General features: G+C 46.3%; 1 protein-coding gene across 1 annotated transcript in view; it reads left to right on the top strand.

Annotated features, from left to right (window-relative positions):
• Nucleotides 1-1886: 1886 nt before the first annotated feature.
• Nucleotides 1887-24220, top strand: part of zbtb16a (zinc finger and BTB domain containing 16a) — a gene marked incomplete at its 3' end in the record, with an annotated part of 103309 nt that continues 80975 nt past the window's right edge. Inside the window, exon 1 of the mRNA XM_080013175.1 lies at nt 1887-3127. Coding sequence (XP_079869301.1) covers nt 1890-3127 — 1238 coding nt within the window. The 5' untranslated portion in view covers nt 1887-1889. The remainder of the gene's footprint in view (nt 3128-24220) is intronic.

The raw sequence follows: 24220 nt of genomic DNA, 5'->3' as shown, positions 1-24220 counted from the left end.
CACTCCAGTCGGCGTCACGTCTCCCGTCTCGGCTTCCAGGGCTGCGTGTATTCCTGTGAGTGGGCATTTCCTCGTGTGAGACGTGTTCACGGTCGTTTCTGTTTATTCTCATTCGCGCCGCGATCGCAGACGACTGGACGTTCAACTCGTACGTGATCGGATTGATTATGACGGCCTGCCTGCCTGCCTTTATTTGCTCTTATTCTTCCTTTTAGTTGTTTTTTTTTTGTTTTTTTTAAATTTAATTGAAGTGGGTCTTTTGTCGCGGCTGCAGATCACCTTGCATCCTTATTTTTATTTTTTTATTTTATTTTTTTATAAAATTAAAACCTATACGTTTGCAAAGTTGGTATACTGTGCCCGATTAGTCTAGTTCTATGATCCAATATTAACTTCAGTCCTTTTCAACGCCTACAAGTTGGAGGCCTACTGCACTTTATGCTGTGCAACAGGCATCCCCATCTATAAGAAAGAATATATCATATAGTGTTTTTTTTTGGGGGGGGGATTTCCTCTGCCGATTACAGTGTGAGACTGATATGTTGTTATTTGCTTTATTCCCCACTCGCATCCCCATTTCTTTTGTGTGTTTCATTTTCTGTAACTCATTAATCTGAACCACCCTGCCGGCTTGATATCCATTTATTTTTTTCATGTTGATTTATAATTTCATTCTTACCAAAGACTGTCTAAGCTTTTAAATGTCAACGTTGTTCACAATCTTACTTAATGTATGGGATAGGCAAACTTTTGTTTGGCTTGACCTTTTTTTTTTTTTCCATTGCCCTCTGGCTTAGGGTGGAGGGTAAATTGCCTCTGTGTTCTCAAAGACGTGCTTAGAGAGTACTCTTTTCCCAAGGGGCTTTCTGAGAGTTTGTCCTTGCCCGGATGGGGTTAAGAATAGGGGATGCTTTTGATTTCTATTTGAAATGTGATGCCTGTGACGGCCTTTGAGACTGGGCTGTGATTAAGGGCAATAAATATAAACTTGACTTGACTTTCCATTTTCTCAGGTTGGGCAGACCTATAGTTGCTTTATATATCACTTTTTTTTTTTATTACAATGAATAAGACTTCATATCAGAAAACTTTCAGCTCAGCTTCAGCCTTGCCTGAACCCACTCGTCCAGAAATAATTTTGGCATCAGCGCAAACGATAAGGACCTGAGTTTAATTTTAAAATTGAACTCGTAGCTTTTGGGTTTGACATAATCTTATTTCTCAAAGATCCAGCTCCAATCATTCCTATTTGTTATGAGTGAACAGCTTAAAAAGCCATGTTGGGGCTGCTGGCTGTCTGCTCCTTCCCTCTTTTGAAGCGTTTCAGGGCACCGCTTAGCGCTCTGCCCCTCCCTAGCTGGCTCTTGGCTCCTCTCTGTGCTAGGAATACTGAGTAAGATGCCATTTCATCTCAGAATGGCTGTTGATGGAACCGTGCAACAATGCATCCATTTGCCTCCCGTTTGTCATTCAAGCACCCCCTTTCACATTAATTCACATTATCTGAATGATTTGAGACGTATTCTCCATAACGTGCTATACCTTCTAGATTTTGGGTATTGTGTTTTCTCTTTAGTATTCTCTCCCATTAATCTCAGGGTCTTCCCACTTTTTCGTAGGAAGGGTAGGGAATTGTTATAATTACTACTGTAAAGCCAGCTTTGAAAACCATTTTCTACTACATTTTTAGTGAACGCAGGTTTCTCTCAATTACATTTTTGTTAAACAAGTGTCTGAATATTTACAATGCTTTAACAGGACTGTCTCATATATACTCTCCTCTCACTTCTCTTAGGATAGACTTCAACTTGTTTACAAAGATAACTGAGTACGAGGTTGAGCGGTGAAGGTGAGCCTCATGAGTTGGCCTGGTGGATATCAGCGACATCATGGATTTAACTAAAATGGGTATTATCCAGCTCCAGAATCCCAACCACCCCACCTCCCTCCTGCAGAAGGCCAACCAGATGCGCCTGGCGGGGACGCTCTGCGATGTGGTAATCATGGTGGACACCCAGGAGTTCCACGCTCACCGGACGGTCCTGGCGTGTACCAGCAAAATGTTTGAGATCCTCTTCCACCGTAGCAGCCAGCACTACACCCTGGACTTCCTCTCACCAAAGACCTTCCAGCAGATTTTGGAGTACGCTTACACTGCAACTCTCCAGGCCAAGGTGGAGGACCTGGATGACCTGCTGTATGCAGCGGAAATCCTGGAGATTGAGTACCTGGAAGAGCAGTGCCTGAAGATCTTGGAGACCATCCAGTCCTCAGACGAGAACGACGTGGACGCCGGCATCAATGACGGCAGCACAGAGGAGGAGGACGAGCGCAAGGGCCGCAACGGGGCCAAAAACTCCAAGAAGCATTCCATGGACAGCCCCTACCTGTCCGGTAGCCTGCAAGCCTCCACCCTAGCCGGAGTCGCGGATCAGAGTCCCTCCGTCTCGACCTCCTTCAGCCTCTCCACCATGAGTCCCACGAAAGCCGCTGTGGACAGCCTAATGAGCATCGGACAGTCCCTCCTCCAGCAGGGCTTTACAGGCGAGGCGTTCACCCACAGCAACTCCCAGCAGCTAATGACCGAGATCAAGACGGAGATGATGCAGGTGGACGTGGGCGGCAACGGCCGCGAGAGCCCCCAGAACATGGAGTCCAGCGGCTCCAGCAACGGGGAGCGGAGCAGCGAGGACAAAAACCGCGATGGGCCCGGAACGCCCACCCGGAGCAGTGTGATCACCAGTGCCCGTGAGCTGCATTACGTCCGCGATGACGGCACGGGCGACCCCCAGGCAGACATCAGTCAGATGGGCTTGGAAGCCATGGCTGGAATGACAGAGAAGCACCTGGCCTCGCTGTACTCCCTGCCCGCCAATCACAAAACAGATGCCATGATGTCCATGCCGGTGTCCATGGCCTCATCGCTCCCGATGTCCCCGGCCCTCGCCATGTCGATGGACTTCAGTGCCTACGGGGGGCTCCTGCCTCAGAGCTTCATCCAGAGAGAGTTCTTCAGTAAGCTAGGAGAGCTGGCGGTGGGCATGAAACCGGACGGCAGGAACCAGCATGAGCGCTGCAACGTCTGCGGTGCAGAACTGCCCGATAATGAAGCCGTGGAGCAGCATAGGTGAGCTTAACCGAATAATTTATATTCTTTTATCATCCATGAAGCCGTTTCCAAATTGGGTGGGCCTCCATGTTGATGAGTTTTTCGTGCATTTGAGCATCAAATACTTTTTTCCTTCATAGCCCTTTTAGTTTTTTTATTTCTTCAATGCGAAAATGCTATTTCCATAACACTTCTAATACTGTTGCCGTTGAGTTTGCTGGTTGTAATGGAGTCAATAGTGCATTACAACAGGCAATTGCATGTTCTCGCCACGATAGGACGGACATCAGGTCTCTCTATAGCTAGGTGTGTTTTAATCTTTCCTAGGAAGCTAGTCTTTTGTAACTCATAAGAATGGGATGGTATAGGTGAACATTACTATCGGGTAATTCCATCTGGAATTACCATTAGCTCTTCAACGCTGAATGTATGAAGAATTAGAATGAGAAATACATTTTTCATTGTGCCTTATTTGCAAAGTAAAATAAAGCATGTTTTAGGATTTAGCAGGATTTTTTTGGGTTAGTTGACACTCCTCTCTTGCACCTATGCCAACATTTCTTACTATCAACTTTGTGATGTTCTGACAAAATGTAACCAGCCAGCAGCAAAAAGTACTGTATCCTATGTCTGAGCAAATGACTAGCAGAGCAGATCCGCCACAACATGGTCAAAGACCGTTAGGCTCACTGTGTGAGACGAGGGCAGCACAAATACTTGTGCGCGCACCACACACACACACACACTTTATCCATGATCTCCCCTGACCCTGACGGTGTGGCCAGCGATGGAGTGGCTTGACAGGGCCCCTAATAAGGGGGCCCTTATTAACTTTATTATTTGAGCAGACGGTCAGCCCAGGAAATGAGTGCTGAACCTGGACCCTGTGTAGCAGGGGTAGTATTAGTGTTCGCATGTGTGTCTGTGTGGGTGGGTGAATGGCTGGATGGATAGAAAAAGGACTTCTTAAAAACCCTTTAAAACATACAACCCCTTGTAGTGCAGTATTATGCAACTGCTTAACTGCAGTTATCACTATCTGTCAAAATTGCTTCGCCCTCCCCAAGTAGACTGCAATCGCTTATTGGAATGCTCTTGCCTCACTTTGCTTGTTAATGCTTGCGAAACCTGAGTGCTGGACTATCATCTTTTTTGTCATGCTTTGAAGGCCACCTGCTAGGGCCAAAATGCGGAGTTCGATTGCATGGGGTGCGGGGTGCAAAGTTCACATGATGATTTAAAACCTGCCGCCAATCCATTCACACCTCGGCCAATATATATATTTGGGAGACGCAGTTCAGGGATGCACTTAAGTGAATTCAAGCTCCTCAGCTGGCAAATCTGCCTCTATCACCTTGTGCGCTCCAGAGAAAAAGCAGAGGAAAACCGCAGAATAGGTTGTTTTCCCGAAAGGCTTTGCTATGTTCTTGCGTGCAGCTTCACACCGAATAAATGTCAGTGGTTGTCGTTTTTCATTCTTTTTTTGTTTTTCATTGTATTGCAAAATACAGTTGCTGAGGTTGATCTGAAGTGAGTTAGACTTGAGGGGTTCTCCTTGCAGCCTGAAGTGCATTATTTACATAACGATATATTCAATTGAAATGCAGTGCTCCCTAAAAAAAAAAATGCAAAATGGTCTCGCATACTCCAAACACATCTGTGTTAGACTTACAAGCAGGTTCCTCGCAGAAGCTCCGGCGTCTCAGATGTTGCCTGTATTCCGAGAGAAATTTCATCAAATTCGCCCAAGCTGGGAAATCCTGTATCAAAGGAGATTTCCAAATCGTTTCAGCCATTGATCTGCCCACGACTTCCCTCTTAGAATACTAATGGCTTAATTTAGATGAACAGATATTCAGAGACGACACTGTTTAATACCGTTCACCGTGTCCTGAAAGCCTCCAGACATCTTCAAGTATAGGGAAAAAAACCTCAAAATTGCATCATTGCTGCGTCCGTTTTGCAGTCGGCAGATAAAAAGCTCTGCTAACCCTGAAGTGTGTGCTCTCTTGGGAGGTTTTTTTTTTTCGGGGGTGGGGTAATTTCAGGACAGCCGTGTCTGTTGGGTTTCAGTTTGGGCTCCTTGTCTAACCTTTTCCGTAGGAGTATATCGTTTTTCACGTCTGTATTGCGTACACACAGGTCTTTGACGTAGTTGAAATGTCCTGCTTTAGTGCGCTGCCGCCAACAGCGTCATGTTTGTTGTAACTAATTACCCATCATCCTCCAGCCCCTTTGGCGTTTTGAACACTTTTAAACCAAAAATAAATAAAAAATTGGTAGAGTTCATTTGGTGCGAGCAGGTCAAGTCGAATGCACGTTTAATTGTTTCCAGATGAGGTCGCAGGTCCTGTGTGTGTGTGTGTGTGTGTGTGTGTGTGTGTGTGTGTGTGTTCATGTTCGCCAGGCCACGTGTTGAAAGTGTGTGTGTGTGTTTTAAAGTGAATGCAACAGAAAGTACTCACTTCCTGTATAAATTGAGTCCCTGCTCCCATTCATTCTAGAGTGTCCTGGATTATATCATAACCCCCCACCCCCCCCACCCCCCCCACCTCCGACGCACATTCACCTTCCTGAATGAGTTGTGTCTTGGCTGTGAGTTTGGGGTCAAAGGTGTGTGTGTGTGTGTGTGTGTGTGTGTGTGTGTGTGTGTGTGTGTGTGTGTGTGTGTGTGTGTGTGTGTGTGTGTGTGTGTGTGTGTGTGTGTGTGTGTGTGTGTGTGTGTGTGTGTGTGTGTGGCGGCAGTTACTCGCGGCCGCCCTCCTGAGAAACGGACGGATAATCTCAGCTGGATTTGCGAGTGAGGGATGGCTGAGTGAAGGGCTGCGATTTACAAGTGGCGTTCGATCGGTAGGAGGCGAGCGGAGTGTGCGAGCCCGCAGTCAACTTTTAACTTTCCTTTCCCCCCCGTCTTCGTTTCACAAGCCGTGAGATTTACGTCCAGGAAAAGAGACCAGGGGGAGAGAGACGGGATCACAGCAATAATTTCAGTGACCCCTCGCGTTAAGATAAATAATCTGCGCCGCACGGCCATTGAGTGATTATCAGGATGACAAATTGCCTGATGTGGGGAGAGTTGGAGTGGGGGTGGGGGTGGGTGAGGGGATACTCTTGAGGCAGAGGAGGTCGGTGGGTGGGGGGGGGGGGGGTGTAAATAAAGGCTCAGCTGCTTGAAATTCCATACGTGGCGTCCATATTCAAGGGAGCTGGCCTTGGGTTTATCTCATTCACTTAATCGTCCATTCTCATGCAAATGGCCGACCCTCGGCGTAATGTACATCACATAGGCCAAAAAATACAACGCAACCAAAAAAAACAACAATGGAGGGCTGTTGCATCTTGTGTGTATGTGTCCATGTGACAAGAGAATTGATTTTCTACCTTGTCTTCCATTTTTATTATTGTTTTCGGTATCGATGATGATGGCAAGGCTACGGTGGACACACACACACACACACACACACACACACACACACACACACACACACACACACACACACACACACACACACACACACACACACGCACGCAGGCATGCTCATTACTCACCTAGGGACACGCGGCCCCACCCCTCTTCCCCTCAGTGCCGGCTCCCCCCTCTTCCATTTCCCTCGTCCACTGTTGCGAGAGGGAACCAGCCTGGAGGGTCAGATGCGAGAGTGTTCTTTAATACTCCCAGGCTCCTGGTGGTGTTTAAACACCCCCTCCTCCCCATCAGTGCATATCAGAGCGGGACAGATAACCCCTTGGCACTCCTCCCCAAGTAGAACCAAGTGCAGATTGAGGCCTGATAGCAGCGTTTTGGTGCAGGTGATAACGGTGGTCGGAAACCGCGCATCCCGCAAGTCGGAAGAGGCGGAGGACGGCATGTGAAGGGGGGAGTTTATTTCTCCCCGAGGTGAGGGGTGAAGTCATTTGATTGCTAAAGCACAGGTGCAGAGCTGAGGTACGGCATGCGACACTGGTACTAGATGTCGGTTCAACGTACTGGGGGGGTATCCAGTATAAATCTCTAACACCAGCAACCGGTAGCTACCATAGTGGATATTTAAAGTGCAAATCCATGAGATTATTTTGTTAAAGGAAAAACGTGTTTGATACTTTTTACAGCAGGCACTTTATGAGAAACAGCCATTCAATTAATTTGTGCTGCTCATGCTCTTTCCATTGCTGGTGGCGGGGTCCTCCTTTCCCGGCAAGGATGTGTAGCTAGTTGTGGTCCCTAAACTGTCTATATGGATGGAAATAGTTTACTGTTCAGGCGAAGTGGATTAGGATGGTACTCATTATCCGCCACAAATTAACATTTAGGATTCAGAAACAGTGGAGAAAAAAAAAAGTGCTGTCGGTCCCCTCCCCGACGTAATGCATTTTACTCAACTGGCTAAAACGTTTGCATTCGATTAAATGTTACTTCACAGCCTTGGATTTTTTTTATTTTCTTCCCCAGAATCCTTTACCTACCTCTGTTGTTAGAAAAACCAACAAAAACACAAATTGGGGAAAAAAGAAACAACTGACGGCTGCAAAGGTGATGTTATTTTTCTTCCCTCTCCTACTGGCAAGGGAGCATCCATTACCGGGTTTGCTGGATTACCCTCCATTTCAAATCACTTAGCGGGCTAAGTCTCTCTCCGGCTAGCGCTCGCGGGTTAAAAGAACGCGTCCCTAGAAGAACCCGACGGCACAGAAAAAGAAAAGCCAAAAAAGCACACCACACCTGCCAAGAAACATCTCCATCGGGCAAAGTGCACCTCCTGAGCTCCTCTCATTTGGCGAGGGAGCGACGTTTCGTTTGTACCTGAATCTATCAAGGACGGGGGGGAGGGGGGTGGGGTGTGACGGCCCCCTCCCCGGTGACGGTCCCCGCCGGTCGCAGCCACAGCTGAGGCAGAGTTGGCCGAGGCCCAATTATAGACGAGACTTTTTAAAGCCCCCCCCCCACCCCCCACCCGCCCCTCCCGCCCGGTTGAACCGTAAAGATTTACACCGCCACTCGGCTGTGATCTCAGATCTGGGCTGTGTCCTCGCTGTCAGCCCCGCGAGATGTATCGATTAAAGACTTAATGCAGGGGGCGAGGGAGGGCTGGGGGCTGCATCCTGGGACTTTTATTTGCCTGAACACCCCACACACACACACACACACACACACACACACACACACACACACACACACACACACACACACACACACACACACAGTCACTCACAGATCAGAGGTGCAAATCTGGATCAACGCGCAGACGTTTCATCTTTTATTAATTTATATCTTACATAAATAAACCCACAAATAGAGTAATAATACACATCGAGAGAGAGAGATACTAATCCAGTGTTTCTCAAATGGAGGTCCTCTGGGGTACTGCATGGGGTACTCCGAAAAAAAAAAAAAATATTGGTTATGTATAATAAAAAAAAAAAAAGTAATAATTACACACACATACAGTACATTATTAGTTAATGTTATTATTTTTTTTCTCCCGATGCCCGCGAAGGGGGTTCTCAGCTGAAAAAAAGTTATTCGATTACACACTACTAAAAATAAGTTTTGAGAACCGCTGACCTAATCAGCTGGTGGATTGTGATTGAGGCGTGACAAGAGCGGGGTGTTGGCAATACAAGGTTGGCAAGTTTTTATATCTCTCAGGAGGTGAAAGGGACAAGATATTTACAAAAGATGAGACTTTTACAGAAAAAGCCAGTCGACACATTTAAAACAAAAATAAAGGGAAGTTCAATAAAGTTAAAGTTACCAAATGCAAAGCTTTAAATTGTATTTTTTGTTACAAAGTTAAAATTCGAAAAAATAAATCAATAAATGAATAAATAAAAGAAAACTCCTCAAACTCCTCCGGCAATGTCTTTATGTCATGACGATATGTCACCAGTGAAATAATCAATGACAAGTGGTGATGCCCCGAAAACACCTCTGAATGTGGCCGCATTCCCCCAAGATCTGGTTTTAATTTTTACTTGTCATGAAGACACCGTCCAGGAAGTCAGCTTTTGAGCGGCTGTCATGGTCCATTTCCCTCGTTTCACAGGAGCTGGGCGAGCTGATCCCCTCTGCAGCCACGCATTGAGCGAACACAGTGAGCATGCAGCCGTGGCTATCTCTGTTCTGGACACACAGGGACGAAGACGTTAACCTTCTCGTGTGAATCTGGGTGACACGGCGGGTTCCCCATAACCTGCGGTATCCCTGTGAGGGAACCCAAGTGTCGTACCGGGCGCCTCCGAGTTGGGCTTTAAATAATATTTAGGTCTGTTTGCAACACAAACCAGGTTGACATGTTTTTATTTGCAGGGCCAAACAACCTCGCGCCACACGTTGCACTCAAGCTTTTATTCCTTGAGATGAAAACAATCTATCTGGACCAGAGCGAGGACCCCTAGGGGCCTGAGTGGGGCGTCGCTCCGCTTCCGTTCTCCTGCCCCCCCCCCCCCCCCCCCCCCCCGTCAACAGCAGAAACCAAAAACGCCACGGACTTTAATCCCGCAACGATATCCGATTAGCTGCACCCGCACCCCCTGGCATTGGGTCTCCCCGTCTCCATCACATGAAAGAAGATGCAGCAAGGTCCCTCGCTGCACCAGCCGGGGTTTGGGGTGGTGGTAGGAGGGGGGTTTAACTGGCTGGACAGCTACAGTGAGCAAATGTGCCAGAGCCAAAGGGCCAAAGAGTGTGTGTGTGTGTGTGTGTGTGTGTGTGTGTGTGTGTGTGTGTGTGTGTGTGTGTGTGTGTGTGTGTGTGTGTGTGTGTGTGTGTGTGTGTGTGTGTGTGTGTGTGTGTGTGTGTGTGTGTGAGAAATCTGCCGCCGCCACCTCAGAGGGCCCCCGAGTCTCCCTGGGAAGTATCAAATCAGAGCCCTCTGCGGGCTCCCAGGGAAGAGAGGGCTCTAATTAGCCTCTTTGTTGCTACTTGAATGGGGTAGCCGGCTATTGGCAAGGGGGGCCCCGATGGAGTGATACCAGCTACACGCTAAGAGGCCCCCCTCATAAAAATGAACCCCCCCCCCCCCTGCTCTGTCTTTTCTCCCTTCACCTGTCAACCGCTCGGAGCGGGGCCCTAAAAAAAGAAAAAGTAGTGAATAGTCTCAATTGGACGGTCGTATGTAAGGACAACTGTCTCGCTGTTTGCTTAACATGAAGATTTGTTCTTGCAAATGGTGTTTGCACTGTAGTTTGTTGAACTGCAGACCCAAAGATTTGAATTTACATACAAGGCGCTTCAACCATATTGTTTATTCGTGTATCATGACGACAAAGTAATCGTAGTGGTTGTTGTGTTTGCTTCCAAATTGTTGGAGCGTATTTGCCAATGACCCCAACCAAAAGACAACGCCGAAAGTCTAAATGTGCCTCTTCCCTTTGTTTTAGTTATGGAACTGTACCTGTCTCGTCGTTGTTTCTTTCACAGTATTTTCACATTTGTACATGGGCAGCTCCGGGCGCCTTCTTCAGTTTGGTGATGTGAAAGAAGTCTCTCAATTGGTTGTTTGTATGCATATCATTCTTTTTTTTTAACGGGGATCAATTTCGCCCGCCGCACGTGTACTTGACAATTAGTCGCAAACGAATGAGAGAAACCCCCGAGGTGGGTTATCTCAGAGACAGCCAGAAGTTGATTTGGATGTTGTCGAAACGGAACTCTAAATGACAACTGAATCATATATATATATATATATATATATATATATATATATATATATATATATATATAAATTTATTTATTTATTTATTTTTGACGAGGCTTGACGTTTTGAGTGCATTTAAAAACGCGTTTGAATCAACCATTGACTGGGGAAGGTTGTTGTTTGACAAAACTAGGCTATTGAGTTTCTTGAATAATTTACTACCACTGGGGACACATTGCAAAACAATTGTCAAATATTGAGTAAATATGGTTTGAGGAGATTTCCATTTCATCGTGTGTGTGTGTGTGTGTGTGTGTGTGTGTGTGTGTGTGTGTGTGTGTGTGTGTGTGTGTGTGTGTGTGTGTGTGTGTGTGTGTGTGTGTGTGTGTGTGTGTGTGTGTGTGTGTGTGTGTGTGCGCGCGCAACACATAGGTATTTGTATGTGTGTGTATATATATGAGTATGTGTGTGTGATTTTTATGGATTTCTTTGGTGGCAGGTGAACGCAGAGGAGGCACTTGTGTCTTCATCCAACATATGTTAAGCCTGTGCTGTAATCCAGGAGGGATCAGTTGGGTAAATCAGAGCGTAAAGCTTAAAACCATAAGTTATTTATGTATTTACTGACCAGAGACAACCCCCCCCCCCCCCAGACACATAACCAGAGACAAGATGTACTTTCTCAGAAAATGACAGACCACTTGAAAGTTTTGGGTGTTTTTGAACACGTCGATAAGGTGTTTGTCTGCCTGTTTGTCTTTTTTTTTTTTTCCTCTTTTTCTTTTTTTATAATCGCCGTGCGAATTCCTCCTGCCTGACACATTAATTCTTTTCTTTTCTTGTTCACCGCGCAGCTGTGGAGCCCCGGCCCAAGGTCTCTCTCTCTCTCTCTCTCTCTCTCTCTCTCTCTCTCTGTCTTTCTCTCCCTACCGCCTCGAGATTTGTCTCGTGTTTGTTTGTCTGTTTGTCCCTGGGCCTTTTGGAAGGAATGCGTTTGGGAGGGAAGGGGGGTGGGGGTGGGGGGGAGCCGTTCCATTTCCTGGACTGATCACCGAGGCGGCGGGATCTGACAGGTCGTGACTCAAACGACATCGTTTCGTTTCCGTCAGTGGTGTCCGTCGGCGGCTGACCTCACGGATGACGCCGCGTCTGGACGAGTGTTAAGTGTTTCGGACATTAAAAAGCAAAAAAAGCCCGACTCCAAACGAAACGGTTCTCTCAGAGGACCAGTGCTCAGATGTCTTCTCGCATGATGTACGATGCTGTAATGAGCTACAGTATAACACCCTGCATCCGCTGACTTCACAAGTGCACCGGTGTTTCCCCACATCATTTTCTTCCACAGCACTTGACCATGAATCAATTAATCCCGCCGCACTGTACTGTCCTGTTGACCCCTAGAAACATTTAGAAACGCGCCCGTTATCGCAGCCTACTAACAATGCTGCGAGACCCACAAACAATTTGTTCGTAGCGAACAAATCTTTTAGATGACTCAGGAGTCCGGAGTCGAAGCGAATGAACAAAGAGCCGGAAAAATCCGGACCCTCTTTTTTTTTTTTTTTTTTTTTTTCCTCTCTGAGTGACTCGCCGAGAACCGATTCTCCAAATAGGAGACTTAACTTCTCATCACTACGAATGGTTCTCACTTCCAGCGCGGAACTTGTTGCCATTCCGCCTGGAACTGATTCATGAGGTGGGTGAGTGCAGCCTTGCAATTTCTTTATATAATTTTTTTATCTTGCAGCGCAAGGACGATCTTGCTTTGGAGTTGGCTTTGTGCAAGTTAAAAGTAAGAGTTTGTTCGTCAGTCTAAAGGTAGGGCGACACCGCAGGCGTGAGGCTGCCATGCGTTTCAAACGGCGCGCGGCTTCATCCGGCTGCAGGGGCCGGAGCGACAGGCTCACGGCTTCACGGCGACGAGGGAAGTTGAGCAGGTTTCAACATTATGTAAATGAGCCAATAGGAGGGAAGATATACTATCAATGGCGCTAATCCTTGGAAAATGGGCACCAGGACCACTGTTATTGTTCACAATTAGGCTATTTTTATTTTTATTTTTTTTTTAAAGTCCCTTAAACTGTCAATAAAATAAGGAACACGTCATTTTATGTTTCTACAACAACAACAATTCTTTATTTTAAGGAACAGATGGCAAGATTATTTATGTAATTTTTATATTATTATTATATTATTATTTTTATTTTAATAATAAAAAAAAAAGTACCCATGGCACTGTCCATCTATATACTGTATATTAAATATGGAAAGGGAGAGAGGTTTGATGCGCCCTCAACAGCTAGTCCATTTTGAGCCGACACGCCCACAAAAGCCAGGCACAGAGACCTGGCGACGAGACGAGAGCTGCTCGGCTTCACGCTGCAGTCTCGTGCGTGCGTGCGTGCGTGCGTGTGTGTGTCACTAGAAACTGAATTTGAATCATTTATATTTGATATTGGATTGCTCAACTTGAACAATTGCATTATTAAAAAAGAAAAAAAAACAAAAAAAACTGAATCCAAAAAGCATCATTTGAAATTGAATTTATTCATTTGGAACTGAATTCTAATAAAGTAGAAATTGAATGTAATACAATGAAATTGAATTAATTTGCTGTGAAACTTCTTACAATTCAATTTCACTTCAGTATGCCTCACACATCCGGGTCATTGAGGAAGAGCAATTGAGTGCAGATTCACAGAACTCCCTTTCACGTACTGTACTTTTAGAATGGCTCCACTTCTTGTTTTCATTCATTCAGTCCATTGACATTTCAGAAAATCCTTATATAAACACTATTAAGCCTGGAACGAGATTAATCGTGACCATAAAACATTTGATTTGGAGCAAAGGAAAAAAAAAAAAAAATTGGAAAAAGGGGGGGAAAGAAAAACAGATAGGTACAAAACTTTGTACATAATTCTTTCAAGAGTGAAGGTCACGGAACTTACTCATCCCATAAACCATTGTGAATGATACCTTCCCAACAACTTCCAACATAACGATAGTTTAGCGTGCTTGTTGAATTCATGCTTTCTCTGTGGTAAACGTAACAAACAACCATAGAGTTCCATGGTAACAGTAAGTCTTCCCGTTTTTTGTTTTTTTTATGTTCGTTTGCAATGCTGGAGTCGGAGTAAGAGACAAACCCACGAATTTGGGGAAAACCGTTGATTGGATGCACGTTGATGTCAAAACGTTGTGGAGGGGAAAAAAAACGACAATGACGGCAAAAACATTTGTGTGTTGTTTGCCTTGTAGAGCTGCTCTACTAAAGTGTGTCGGGCATCTGGTGGAGAAAAATGGATCATATGGCAATCGTGATGTTCCACTGACCTCAAACTAACAGTATAAGGCCAAACTTTTCAGTGAACAAATGGGTTGGATCGGTATAAGCAGTGTCTGTAGAGTAAATGTGATGTGTAAAGCTCTTTTACAATTATTGTATTTGTTTTTTTACCCCTCTTTCCTGCTTAAAAAAAAGTTAATACATCACTGTGACAAGGATGAATGGGGGGGGGGGTATTTTCTATTATTTTATTTTATTTTATATATTTATAAAATAATATTATTTTTGTGTATATATACATACGTACATACAATTCCAAATCTCTCCCAAGTGAGTGCTGGTCTTGACAACGTGCTGTTGTGGGGCGGAGCCGGACCAGCCCTCCCCTTAACAGGTGTCTTGGAGGTCCTTATCAGCCCTGTCTCTGGCCTTATCTCTGATCCTCAACTTCCTTCTCTCTCTCTCTCTCTCTCTCTCTCTCTCTCTCCCTCTCCCTCCCTCTCCCTCGCTCCCTCCCCCCTGCTCCCTCTCACGCCCGCCTCACAGTGTGGATATATTTCACTTAGCCTCTAACCCCAGAACTTGCGCCTTGGCTCGGCGTCTCTCGCCGCACGGGCACGCGCACGCAGCTCCAAAGGTTTGCCCCGGTGATCTCCCATCTCACCCCAGTGTGTGTCCGTCCAGACACAGCTCCTCTCCTCCCGCCGTCAAGTCCAGGCCTCTCGTCAAGCGGTGCGCCCCAAGCCCTTCTGCCTCCGAGAGTTATAAAACATTTATTTATTACACTTCCTTGCCATCCGCATTTTCCTGCACGTTGCATTTGAATTGCCTTCAGTTCAATTCTTCACTTTGGTCATTTTAAAGTCTATTCTTTTTCTTCCATCGTCGAAGCTTCTCGCCCTTTAGAGTCTACATGACGTAACCGTTTTCATTGATACAGAAACGCCGGGCGTTTTGGGAGCGGACGGTCAGCCCGTCACTTGGGCATCGGGGTGGGAGGGGGGGGGGGGCAACCCGCACCGCCCCCAACCTCCTTTCTCCATGCTCCCAAGTCTCACAAGGGGACAAAGGCCAAAGTGTCTGTGCGATGGGGGTGCTGGTGAGAGAGGGTGGAGGTGGGTCGGGGGGGTTGACCCCCACAGCCAAACCTGACAGGGGCCCTAATCCGGCTTGGAGTGGGCGGAGGCAGAGAGACCAACACCCCCCCCCCCCCCAGCCACTCTTAAGACCCCATGAGAGAGTCCATTGTGAACCAACAGGCTCTGTTACTCTGTTACAGTAGGGTGGATGCACAGGAGGAGGAGGGGGGGGGGGCAGGGTCTTCGGGCCAACCCCCCCGACCATCGCCCCCACCCATAACCCACAACTCCACCCACCTATTATTTTACAGTAGGGCCCTTTTTCATTGGCCAAGTGAAACAGGAGCTACTTTGGGGTGGGGTGGGGGCATTGTAGGGTGAGCTTCATGGGCTGGGGGGGTGGACAGGACCACTGTTTTTGCTCAGCCAGGCCTCTGAAAAAGGGGTCAAAGAGCACAGGGGGGTGGGGGCCGGGGCCAGGGTCCGGGGGGGGGTGCAGGGGTCACAGACCTTTTTGTGTGTGTGTGTGTGTGTGTGTGTGTGTGTGTGTGTGTGTGTGTGTGTGTGTGTGTGTGTGTGTGTGTGTGTGTGTGTGTGTGTGTGTGTGTGTGTGTGTGTGCGCGCACGTAAACCACTCCATAGAGAGGGAAAGGTTTCAGCGGAGGTGGGGGCTCGAAGAGGGAACTTTCTTCATTGATTAGTTCAGGAATGGCGGCGCTCCCAAAGAACCCCAAAAAAATGCTCCGTCAGGCTCTGAGCGAAGCAGAGGGGGGTTCGCTATTTTTATGTATTTTTTTGTTGTCATTGGACAATTTGAAGACGCCTCTCAATCAAACAAAATACAACTTTTGTCCGAAGTGAGTCCATGTCAGCGCTGGCGGATAAATTGACCGCCTGTGAAATCTTGTTTACAACACAAAAAAACCAAGACACAGCGAAAGAACAAACAAAAACGTAACAATGAAACGTGAGGAAACCCGACTCTTTTTTTGTTTTTTTCTTTTTTCTTCTCCTCTCTCCCCCACTTTTGGGTATTCAGGTCTGTCAGGTCATCGGTACTCTCCGCCTGACATGTGATACGCTGTGGTAATCCCCCTCTTTCCGCACGGGAAGACAAACAAACAAACAAAACATATATGGAAAAATATCACCACCAAAAAAAACAACATACATCTGTACTGAAAAACCAGCGCCATTTGAATTCCGGCGTTCGCTGTAATCCAACCAGATTCACCACCACCCCCCCAATTCTTCCTCGCCAGGCCAGGTTGGATGAGGAGGAGGAGGAGGAGGAGGAGGAGGAGGGGAAAGGCAAAGGTGCCCATCTGCCGGAGAAATCCAGAACGTTAATCTGGGCGTAATCTGGCCGTCTCCATGTCTAATGTTAGGAGCCATATTTGGCAGGGCAGGGTGGGGTGGGGTGGGGTGGGGTGGGGGGCATTGTGGGAAATGGGTAGCGGTGCACAGAGGACGTCTGGAACAGATGTAGTTTTTATTTTATTTTTTTAGCGTGAAACAATGACAGGGAATTGGGGGGGGGGGGTCAAAGGTCACCAGGCGTGGACCGGTCAGACAGGAAGGCGTGGGGACGGGCGGTGGATTGCCAAAACTTCTCTCAGTGACTGTTAAGACTGTGAGCCTTGACAAAAAAGGACCCAACGTGTTTTTAGTTATTTATTTGAAAGTAAATTGGGCTGACTGCTCGCTGCCTGGCCAATCAACCCAGGATGCATCTTTCGGTCCGTCTGAGCTGCAGGAATTCAATATTTTAACAATAGATCAATATACTTTTTTCGTGTACGAGATTATTCCGTTTGCGTTGAGAAAGTATCGCTTGGGAAACGAAGCGCTAGATCTAGTGATTTCATTGAAATAACTGACCTTTTAAGGAGAACATCTTTGCTTATTTCTTTTAACAAATGTTCAATGCGCTGGTTGGATCATGTTTTTTTTTTTTTTTTTTTTTTCTTTTCCTGTTTCTTATGAGTGGAATTCTCTCTGACAAATTTAGCTTGATTCAGGGTTTTATTTTTCAATTTTTTTTAATCACTGATCTCTATGTCTATCTCTGACTTTTATCCCGTGTCAATGTTTGGTGTTTCAACTTCCTTCCACACACACACACACACACACACACACACACACACGCACACACACAGACCCTCCCAACCAGTGTGATAAAGGAGGGCTTGGTCCCATTCTCTGGCTGTCAGCATGCTGCTGCTGTCTGCCGTTGAAGAATGGTTCAGAATAAACCTGTTTGTTTGTCAACAGGATGAAAAGACCGGCTCGAACAGTTTTTTTTTTTTTCTTTTTCTTTTGTTTGTTTTTCCGTGGCTTGATAAGTCAAGAAACAAACACACACATTCATTAGCACACACTCCTGCATTGTCACACTGTCATTTCCCTTTAAGATATGAAAATAACTACTTAAAACTTAAAAATAGACCTACCTCTGCTTCTAAAATTTTTGAAAACCCAGATATATATATATTTTTTATAATAATAGTATATAGTAGATATAAGTAGATATATAGATATATTTTTGTGTGTTTTGATGTGGTGTAACAAGAGCATTTGTGGCAATTACGCCTTCGCCCCTCTGTGCCTACTCATTAAAGTTACCTTCGTTAATTGATGAGTAATCAATTGAATATCCACACACACACACACACACACACACACACACACACACACACACACACACACACACACACACACACACAGAAAGGAAGAACTGTAGCTCTCGACAGAAGGTGTAAATGGTGTGTGTGTGTGTGTGTGTGTGTGTGTGTGTGTGTGTGTGTGTGTGTGTGTGTGTGTGTGTGTGTGTGTGACCTCGGTTCTGTCGTTGTGGGTTCACATATGGTACATGTTTGGTTCTTCCTTTGCAATTTATTTTTTATTTTTTTGTGTCCCGTTCAAAGAAAAATACATTTAAATCACATCTATCGAGGCAGCCTCTCTTTTTTTCCAAAGCAACTTACAATTATGAGTCCTTATACATTGCGCATTGTCCCTGTGGAAATAAGAATTCCAATTATTTAGTTAGATGGCACCAAGAGACTTTTTGGCGGGAAACGGTAAATCTCTGAAAGGAGGTGTGTCTTCCTGTTTGTTTGCCTGTCAATCTCTCCCGCTCATTCATGCCCCCTTCACCCCCACCCTACCCCACCTCCCCCTCCTCCGTTGTGTTCCGGATTCTAGTTTTGCCAGTTGAGGCACCCAGAGGTCAATAGAGGTGGTGCGCCTTTCACACACCCCCACCCCCCCACCCACCCTGGGGTCCTGACCCCCCCCCCCCCCCCACACACACACACACACACACACATACATTTTTTTTTTTTTTTTTTTAGTCTCTGTTCAGTTTCTCTCCCTCTCTCGTTCACACCCCCTCACCCCCACCCCCCGACCCCGTCGAGGTCCGGGGTCCCTTTCAGCCGAGGCCCTCAACCCCCCGCGGCGTGCGGCCCTTCAGCACTTTTTAACAGCGGCACTGGAACTAATTGCCCAAACCTCAGATGTGCTTGAGACCCCTGCTTCACAACGCCACTCACACAAGCCCAAACACTCCACCCCGAAACAGAACGACGAAGAAAAAGAAGAATGAATACATCCAAAAGAGAGGGATAAATAAAGTGGTGGTCCGCGTGCCTCCCTCTTGCGCCTTCTTCTCGTGTCTTTCGTGACTTCCGAGGGTTCGGGGCTGTAAGTGACTTCGACCGTGGATTTTTTTTCTTTGGAGCTCGTGCTTGACAACGTCAGCGTCCCTTCTCTTTTTGCTTGCAAAGCGTTATTTTTCTTAATTCTTCCCCTTCTGCGCCGGCTCCGACTCGCCCATCACGTTGCCATCGGAAATTGCTTTTCAACCCGTGAGTCTTTTTTTTTTTTTTTTTTTTTTCTCTCGCGCCTCGACACAAACCTTCCCACGCTTTTCGTCGAGCGCCATTTTGTGCCCATCACTGCCGGTGTGCGCGCTCTGACTTTCCGTACGAACCGCTCATCCTTCTCTTCCGGGTTTGTTTTTGAAGTCTTCTTTTTTTTTTTCTCCCCCAACCAAGTTTGTTTAGTTATTTATTTATTTGTTTTTCGTATTTTTTTTTTTCCCAGTTGACCGTTCAAAGCCTGTGTCTGGCGCTAGACCGTCGCTGTTCACACCACCACACTGTCTGCCGTCTCCTTTGATTCCCCCCGTCACCCGTGCTGTATTCCACGTCACACCAGTTCAAAGAAGGGAAAGGGAGAAGGGGAGGAAAGAGAGCTGACAGTCCCTTTTTTATGATTTTATTGGGCCAGAAAAAGCATTGTCTGAAGAGGTGTTGGGCCGTAATTGGTTATCCTCCCCCCCCCCCCCCCCACACCGCCGCTTTTTGGGTAGCGAACTGTGTATATCAGGGTGATGTTGGAATCCTTGAATTGCACACTGAGGAAACAAAAACATCAGTTTGGATCCATTGGATCAACTAAAAAAGATTGTTCGATTAATTCACCACATTACTTGGCTTTCTTCACTTCAAATTGTCACCTTAATTTCTGTAAAAATTATGTTTAACGAATTGAAGCCATTTTATGTGTCAAACCAATGACTCCTTTTTCAGCGCATGGAGTTCAAAAAAATAAACATGAAACATTAAGCGCAAAAAGGTATTCCACAGGGCGGTCTTTAATGGCAAGGCAGGTGGCGGTAGATGACGAGAAGAAGAGATGGAGGAAGAGGGAGCTCGACCACGTTCCCTGAACCGAGTAATGTCCGGTGGCACGGTTTGTCCTCCTCTATCTCCATCCATGGCCACTGCTCCTTTCTGGGACAAGTGTGCATGTGCCTGCTGACATTTGCAGCGTCTTGCCGGTTCCAGTGTAATATAACTACTCGTGTTTCAAGCTTGCACCGTTCGCTGACTACTTTTTTGGCCCACGGCCAAATAATCCATCACTGAACAAACTTGAACTCTTCCTCCCCTAAGAAAACTTGCAAGTGGAGCTGCTCACTGCCTGGCTGGCTCCTCTCCAACTTAACAGGTCAGGAAATCTTGCGACATCGTGGGCCAGATAATCTTGCACGTAAGTGTCGTCACTGACAGATGTGGGCAAGGCTAGGCCTTTATAAGACAGGCGCTCAAAAGAATGAGTTTTATCCCCGCGTGCCAGCGATCCGATGATGTCTCAGTCTGGCAGCGGCACCTGTTATTATGCATTGACCATTCTGCACAAGATGTACCGTGTGCTCATACCATCACAGTGCAATTTTAAAGCACTATTGTGAGATAAGCGCCTTTTGTTCTGTCGGTTACATAAAGGTAATTACTATGCATTTTGTACAAACTACGTTGGAACACAGCAAAAGCTAGTGGCTTGCACACACCTCGAGCGGCGTTGCGTCAGATGAGTGGACTTCGTCTTCGGGGACAGTAAAACTCACCATGAAGTGTAAATAGTGAGGAAATATGCCAAATGCTTCGATCGTTTTTTGCCTAGGACTTTAAATTAGTCCTCTGTAATTATTTTCTGTTTGTGAAGACTCTTTTGCGAGAGTGAACCCAGGCTCCCAAATCATTTAAAAGATTTGTTCACTACGAACACTTTTGCGAGTCTATCACCAACTATTAGTGGGCCATGATAAGAAGCGCAGTTTAGTGACGATTATTACATTGTAAAAACAATGCAAAAGTTCTATTGAAACCTTTGCGGCCTCTGTGTTTAAAAACGGGTGTTGCCAACGCCGGTGCCGGTTAAGTTGGATTGAATTACGAACAATTGTCACGAACACTCGATAGTCTTGAACCACCGGTCCCAAGTTTAGCAGAGGATCCCGTTGACCACGTCATTAAAACCTTTCTAATCGATTCAACCCCACTTCTTACTCTCCGTGGGATGGCTCCTGAAGTGGCTCTGAACGATGCGTTCCACAGATACACAATCACGTTTTTTTATTTCCTGTTTTTAAAGACATCTATTTTTGGCATTTCATGCTTTATTCGATAGTGACAGTGCGGGGAGAATGGTAAGGCAGGGGACAGAGAGAGAGGGGACGACATGCAACAAATGGCCTTGTGCCGGAATCAAACCTGGACCACTGTGGTAAGGACTCAGCCATGAAAATGGTGCGCGCGGCCCGGCGAGCCACCTGGGCGCTCTTCTTTCCTGTTTTTTTAATGCCAATTAACTTTTTGTCGTTCTCTGTAAAATTCCTTCTTGACGAGAAGGCGGCAAGCTACAACCTTTCAAGGCGAGATGCTGAAAATGGAAGTTGTTCAAGTAGTGCGAGGAGGTTAGAATCTTTCAAATGAAACATTAATTTAATGTTTACCCAAATGAAATCTTCGAGGTTTGTGTCCAGGCCTTCCACTCATAGCTTTTGAAAAGGGGAAACCACACACACACACACATCCTTCATCCCTCCATTGTGCGGAAAATGTAGCCGTTTTGTTCTGTGTTTAAATGCTCTGAATGGTCACACTCGAGAGGATGTGAGAAAAGCGTGCGTCCTTGCGGCAGAGTATTCTACTTGTTGAGGAGCGTGCCATAGTAAAAACCTAGTTTGCAACAAGCAAACAACCTTTTAGCAAATCCTGCCATGAGTATATCCAAAAAACAAGTGCCTAATTTTCCATTTCTTATTCTACCCTAGCCACGTGCAGAAGTACGTGCTATGCAGCGAGCTAAACACTCTCCCAATGAGTACCCGGAGACAAGGAGTTCACTTTAGGTGTAACACTGCGGAAAAGTACAGAATTATGCAGATTAACGATCAGTCTCTATGCAGATGTAAATAACCTGTTAATATGTTGTCATAGCTCCTACACTGTATGCATACATGAGTAACATGAATTAACACACAGATTGTGCTTTCTCAAGGGCAATGACGAGGCTGATGACGAGAGATGTTCGTCCAAATGTGAGACATGATGAGATTGACTGCGTGTGTTTCTGTCTGGCTAGCTTATATGCCTAAGTCCCGATGTCATACTATCGTCACAATGCTATGATGTGACAATACAATGATGTCACAATACATACTGGGGGGAGCGGGACACTCCCCACCTGGCATCTGGAAAATGTCCACTGCAAAATAGCTTCTTCACAAAGTCCACAAAGTGGTCCTTCTTCTCTGGCTTCCTTGTTAGAGCCTGTTGTTGGAAGGATGCCGATGCTGACACTTGCTGAATGGAGCCCAACTCTAAGCGTAGAACCCGCCATCCATAATGTTGAAAAAGGCCTCATCCTTGGCTGAGGGTGCTAGTTTGTCCTCGTTGACTGAGTGGTTAAAGATATGTTCTTGAACATCTTCGCATGGTTCGTGTAGTCCCCCTGGGAACTTCTCTTTTACGCAGATGCTACTCTTACACGGTCGGAGGTTCCTGGGCTGGTCATTCTCTAGGACACCAGTCTTGCTTGTACATACGGTTGGCTGCCCCCTCTCTTGCCGAGGCTCTCTGCCGTGCGCAATGGTGCCTTGTTCCCCACTAAGCGAGGTGTCTGACCTCTCTGCTGCCCAGGTCTGGGGGACCGGCACGAAGAGCTGCTACGTATGTGGTGATTGCTACCACACTCTGTGCAGTGGACGACGGCTGCAGGTGCTGCTCCATTGACCACAGGTCTGACGTGGTTGAGGGGGTCGCTGCCATTGTCAGGGGGTCCTCCGTGGTGTGGGCCTCCGAGGGTTGGTGCGAGGAGGCTTGCACCTCAGGGGCCTTTGTGCTGCCAAGCTCCGGGTGGTGGTGCGGCTGGGCCCCCATCCTGTAGGCCTCTGTATTGCCGGGGTTTTGGGGCATTTGTACTGCCAAGCTCTGGCCAGTGGTACGGGCGGTACCAAGCCCACGTCTTGAAGGCCTTTGTACTGCCGGGCTCCAGGAGTTTGCAAAACGAGGCCCGCCCCCTGAGGGCCTTTATACTGCTGAGCTCTGGGAGCTGGTAGAGGGTGGTATCTGGTTGGGATTGGGAGGGGGCAGGCAATCGGCGCTGCAAGCGTTGCTGCCTTGCTCCCCAAAATGAGTGTTGGCAAACTCTATAGTGTGCTGCATTGCTCAAGGTGCTGGTGTGAGGTGGGGTCTGAGCGTCCCCAATGATTAAGAAGCAGAACACTTATTTATTTAGATATTATATATTAGATATTTTTCAATATCTTGGATATTTAAAATAGAGGTCCATTCTTTTCATCTGAGGGAAGTTCTGGAGTGGTGTGTTTTGCAACACATTGTCATCAGCATCATTGATATTTATCACGGCAAAGTAGTCAAACGGGCTCAGCCGCTAAGGAGAAATTGGTAATTGGGGCTCGGCGAGAAGGGTTAAAGAGTGTTTTTCATGTAAACCGTTACCAAAGGGTCGTTTATCCTGTCATAGACATAAATCCATCACTATCAGAATCTGAATCTGAATCAGAATGGGGTTTTTTTCCCCAGGTACATTTGGATATACTAAGCAATTCTTCTGGTAAGGTTTGGTGCACTCCAGTACAGATCATAGCATTACCAAATAAAATGCTTAACAACCCGTAAAAAAAATTTGAATAAAGATTTAACATTTTGAATAAAGATAAAATATATATAATTACAACTAAATGTCAGAGATATATTAATTTGTCGTTCAACCCGACATGTTTATCATATGCTAATGCAACTTTGCTACGGTGCCGCTTTCTCTGTCAGACTGCTGGACCCGATTGATGCCCTTTTTTTGTCACCAAAAGCTAATTAAAACCGGAGTGTTTTTATCATTTATTTCCTTTGTTTTCATTTTGTTTTGATACCCCCGACGTGGGCCAGTTGCCAGTTGCGGCGACAACTTTTTTTTTTTTTTTTTTGGTCGACTGCAGCATTGCCAACAGGAATGGCTCCAGCTGAGACCATTGTGAAAGGGAAGGCTCATTTCCACGCTCTGAAATATCACGGGGAACAATCAAGGTTGCCTTTTATTGAGAAACATTAGAGAGGTGGACTCTCCGCCAAAACCCCCCGGCTTGGCCAATTGTAACGCCCCCTTTGTGATCTGCCGGGGGTGGGGCGCATCTGGTATCTAATTTTTTATATATATATATACACAGCCACAACATTAAAACCACTAATAACCACTAATATTGTGTAGCTCCCCCTCGTGCCGCCAAACC

The sequence above is a fragment of the Zeus faber genome (genome assembly GCF_960531495.2).
Source record: "Zeus faber genome assembly, chromosome: 14".
NCBI classification, from domain to species: domain Eukaryota; kingdom Metazoa; phylum Chordata; class Actinopteri; order Zeiformes; family Zeidae; genus Zeus; species Zeus faber.
Note: the sequence above shows the minus strand (reverse complement) of the source record. Positions and strands in the feature narration are given on the sequence as shown.